This window comes from Nicotiana sylvestris, chromosome 11 (assembly GCF_000393655.2).
Source record: "Nicotiana sylvestris chromosome 11, ASM39365v2, whole genome shotgun sequence".
Taxonomy (NCBI): Eukaryota; Viridiplantae; Streptophyta; class Magnoliopsida; order Solanales; family Solanaceae; genus Nicotiana; species Nicotiana sylvestris.
The window spans coordinates 27,563,492-27,566,767 of NC_091067.1; the positions used below are offsets into that span (position 1 = coordinate 27,563,492).

At 39.2% G+C, this 3,276-nt stretch overlaps 1 protein-coding gene across 1 annotated transcript; it reads left to right on the top strand.

Moving 5' to 3' along the window:
* The first annotated feature begins 375 nt into the window (after positions 1–375).
* Positions 376–2,288, top strand: LOC138880858 (uncharacterized). Its single transcript, XM_070161038.1, has 4 exons — positions 376–1,107; positions 1,400–1,771; positions 1,919–1,957; positions 2,052–2,288. Exons 1-4 carry the CDS (start codon positions 376–378, stop codon positions 2,286–2,288), a joined length of 1,380 nt encoding a protein of 459 aa, XP_070017139.1.
* The last annotated feature ends 988 nt before the right edge of the window (positions 2,289–3,276 follow it).

Consider the following 3,276-nt stretch of genomic DNA (forward strand, 5'->3'; position numbering starts at 1 on the left):
CCACCCAAGTTCAATAGACAATACTATGGGTGGTGGAAAGCAAGAATGCACGATTTTATCATGGCTGAGGATTGTGAGTTATGGGATATTATATGCGATGGTCCTTATGTTCCAACTAGAGTATTAGAGGAACTTCCATTTTCAATGGAAAAAACCAGTAGAGAGTACACTAAAGCAGATAAGAAAGTTGTGGAGAAGAATTTTCGTGCCAAGAAAATTCTAGTATGTGGTATAGGACCTGAAGAGTAAAATAGAATCTCCACCTGTGAGACTGCCAAAGAGATATGGGAAGCTTTGCAAATAACTCATGAGGTAACTACACAAGTAAAACAGTCTAAGATCGATATGCTCACTACCGAGTATGAACTCTTCAAAATGAAGGACGATGAATCCATTCAAGATATGCACACGAGATTCACTTCCATCATAAATGAGTTACACTCCCTTGATGAAACTATTCCCAGAGACAAGCTAGTAAGGAAAATCCTTAGCTTTCTGCCTAGCTCTTGGGATAGCAAAGTGAATGCTATTACTGAATCAAAGGACTTACAGGAGCTGACCGTAGAAGAGCTGATCAGAAACTTAAAAACCTATGAGTTGAAGAAAAAGATAATTATTAAAAGAAGAGAACCAAAGAAGGAAAAGAACTTGGTACTTAAAGTTGATTACAATGATTCAAGTGAGGAATATAGTGACATGGCTTACCTAACCAAAAGATTTCAGAATATGGTCAGAAGAAATGGAGAAATGCTAAAAAAGGACACTTTCAACAGAGCAAGAAACTGTGATCTTTGTTACAAGTGTGGAAAGCCTGGAGACTTCATGAAAGACTGTCCTCTCTTGAAGCAAGAACTCTCCAAGAATCATCATGAGAAAACAGCTAAGACGAACCTGGTTCATGTCAAGGACTTCAAGAGAAAAAGATATGCTGACAATATGATGAGACAAGCTCTTGCAGCATGGGGGGATTCATCTAGTGAGTTTGAAGATGAACCTGATACTGGTGATAGTTCCATGATGGCAGTTGAATGCAAAAAGACTGGATATGACTCAACTTTTGCTTTGATGGCTCAATCAGATGATGATGAAGACAATGGCAACAAAAAGGTAAATTTTAGGGATGTTCAGAGAAATCTGAAATCCTATTCTTCAAAAAAACTAATGTCGTTAGCTGATGTATTATTCAATGCTTTTCATAGTCTTGTGGAGGATAGGAATTATTTGACCTTAGAATTATGAGAATCTAAGCAAACTAGAGACGACTTAGTGGTTGTAGTTACTGACCATAAGAAAACCATTGAAATCCTCAAAAAAGAAAAGAGTGATCTGTTGGTAGAAATTGCAGACCTAAGGGAAACAATAGTGAAACCATGGATCAAAACCTGAAAGTTCTGGAAAGGGAAAGGAGATAGCAAGTGAGGAACACATTAGGCTTAAAAATGAGGTGAAGGCTATGAGATTTAGGATATGTGCTAAAATTGAGAAAAACGAGCTTCTCCAAACTAATCTGGAAAGAGTAAAGAATGATCTTAAAAAGTCCCTAAAATGGACCTGGTCCTCAGAAGCTACCACTGCCTTGCATACTAATGATTGTGAAAACAGGCAGGGAGTAGGGTTCCAAAGGGAGAGAACTCCTCACAATCCTCACAGTAAGTACGTCACTGTCTCTAATAACTGGCCTTGTACCCGATGTGGGAACACTGGGCACTTCAAGGAAGATGTCCAGGCTAAGAATCAATCAGTTCAGAAAAACAAAGTGTTTGCTGAAACGGTGACTACAAAATAGGGACCAGGTTCCACTCACAAAAAACGCATATTACATGCATGAACTAAGAGAACTTTTATTCATCCTCTTGCTTACTATAAGGGACACAAACTTGTTTGGGTTCCTAAAGCTAACTCCTAATCTCTTGTGCAGGGAACAGTGAAAGGAGCGGTCAATAATGGTCCATGGATAGTGAGTGTTCAAAATACATGACGGGGAACACCACAGACTTTCTTTCACTAAAAGCCCTGCTATGAGGGAGTGTATCTTTGGCAATGGCAAAAAGGGGTACATTCTTGGAATTGGAAAAGTCAGGAAGTCACTCACTCATTCCATTGAAAATGTGTACTATGTAAATGGCCTTAAGTACAGTCTCTTGAGTGTTTCTCAAAATTGTGATAATGGAAACAAGGTGGAATTCTTGTCCAAATTATGTACAGTCACTGATCTGGTGACCGGTGAAATAGTACTTGTGGCCAAAAGATACAAAAACATCTATGTCACTGATTTCGAGTCCTTATAGAATGGTGATCTGAGTTGTCTGAAAGCTATTGATGATGAAGCTGAACTATGGCACAAAAGACTGGGCCATGCAAGTTTTTCTCTTCTAAACAAACTAATTCAGAAGGACCTGGTCCATGGTCTGTGTATTCACAATTCAATATGCAAAAGGTCTGTGATGCATGTGCTAGAGGAAAATATGTGAAGTCCTCTTTTAAGTCTAAACGAGATGCGAGCACCTCAAAGCCACTAGAGCTTCTGAATATGGATCTGTGTGGACCTGTGAGAGTGCAAAGCAGAGGAGGAAAAAATACATTTTTGTGATAGTAGATGACTACTGCAGATTCACATGGACTTTGTTTTTCAGAACCAAAGGTGAAACTGTTGAGGTACTTGTGGCCTTTATGAAGAAAATCCAGGTGAAAATGAAGTCTAGAGTCGCATGCATTAGATCAGATCATGGGACAGAATTTGACAATGTCAAATTTGATGAATTCGGCAATGAAAATGGCATCAGACACAACTTCTCAGCTCCCAGAACTCCCCAACAAAATGGAGTAGTAGAAAGGAAGAATAGAACTCTGGAGGAAATGGCAAGAACAATGCTGATCGACAGTGGAATTGCAAAGAACTTCTGGGCTGAAGCTATCAATACTGCCTGCTACGTGGTGAACAGGTGCATGATCAGATCACTTCTGAACAAAACCCCGTATGAACTATTGAATCGAAGGAAACCCAAGTTGACTAACCTAAGAAAATTTGGGTGCAAATGCTATGTTCTCAACAATGGAGAGGACCAACTTGGTAAATTTGATGCCAAGAGCGATGAAGGAATATTTCTGGGCTACTCTTCTCAAAGCAAGGCTTACAAGATATATAATAAGCGGACTCAATGTGTTGAGGAAAGTGTTCATGTTATTTTTGATGAATCTTCTCCATAATTTGAGAAGAGTGCTGAGGAAGATCAAGATGGAGAACCCTCACTAGTTCCTGGTGAAGTCATTATCATG

What these genes read in the sequence shown, in the direction of transcription:
- LOC138880858 (XM_070161038.1), top strand. Translation starts at nt 376, where the DNA reads ATGAAGGACGATGAATCCATTCAAGATATGCACACGAGATTCACTTCC. An exon ending in ACAAAGTGTTTGCTGAAACG is followed by an intron (nt 1,772 to 1,918) that starts GTGACTACAAAA and finishes TCTCTTGTGCAG; the next exon opens with GGAACAGTGAAAGGAGCGGT. An exon ending in TCAATAATGGTCCATGGATA is followed by an intron (nt 1,958 to 2,051) that starts GTGAGTGTTCAA and finishes AATGGCAAAAAG; the next exon opens with GGGTACATTCTTGGAATTGG.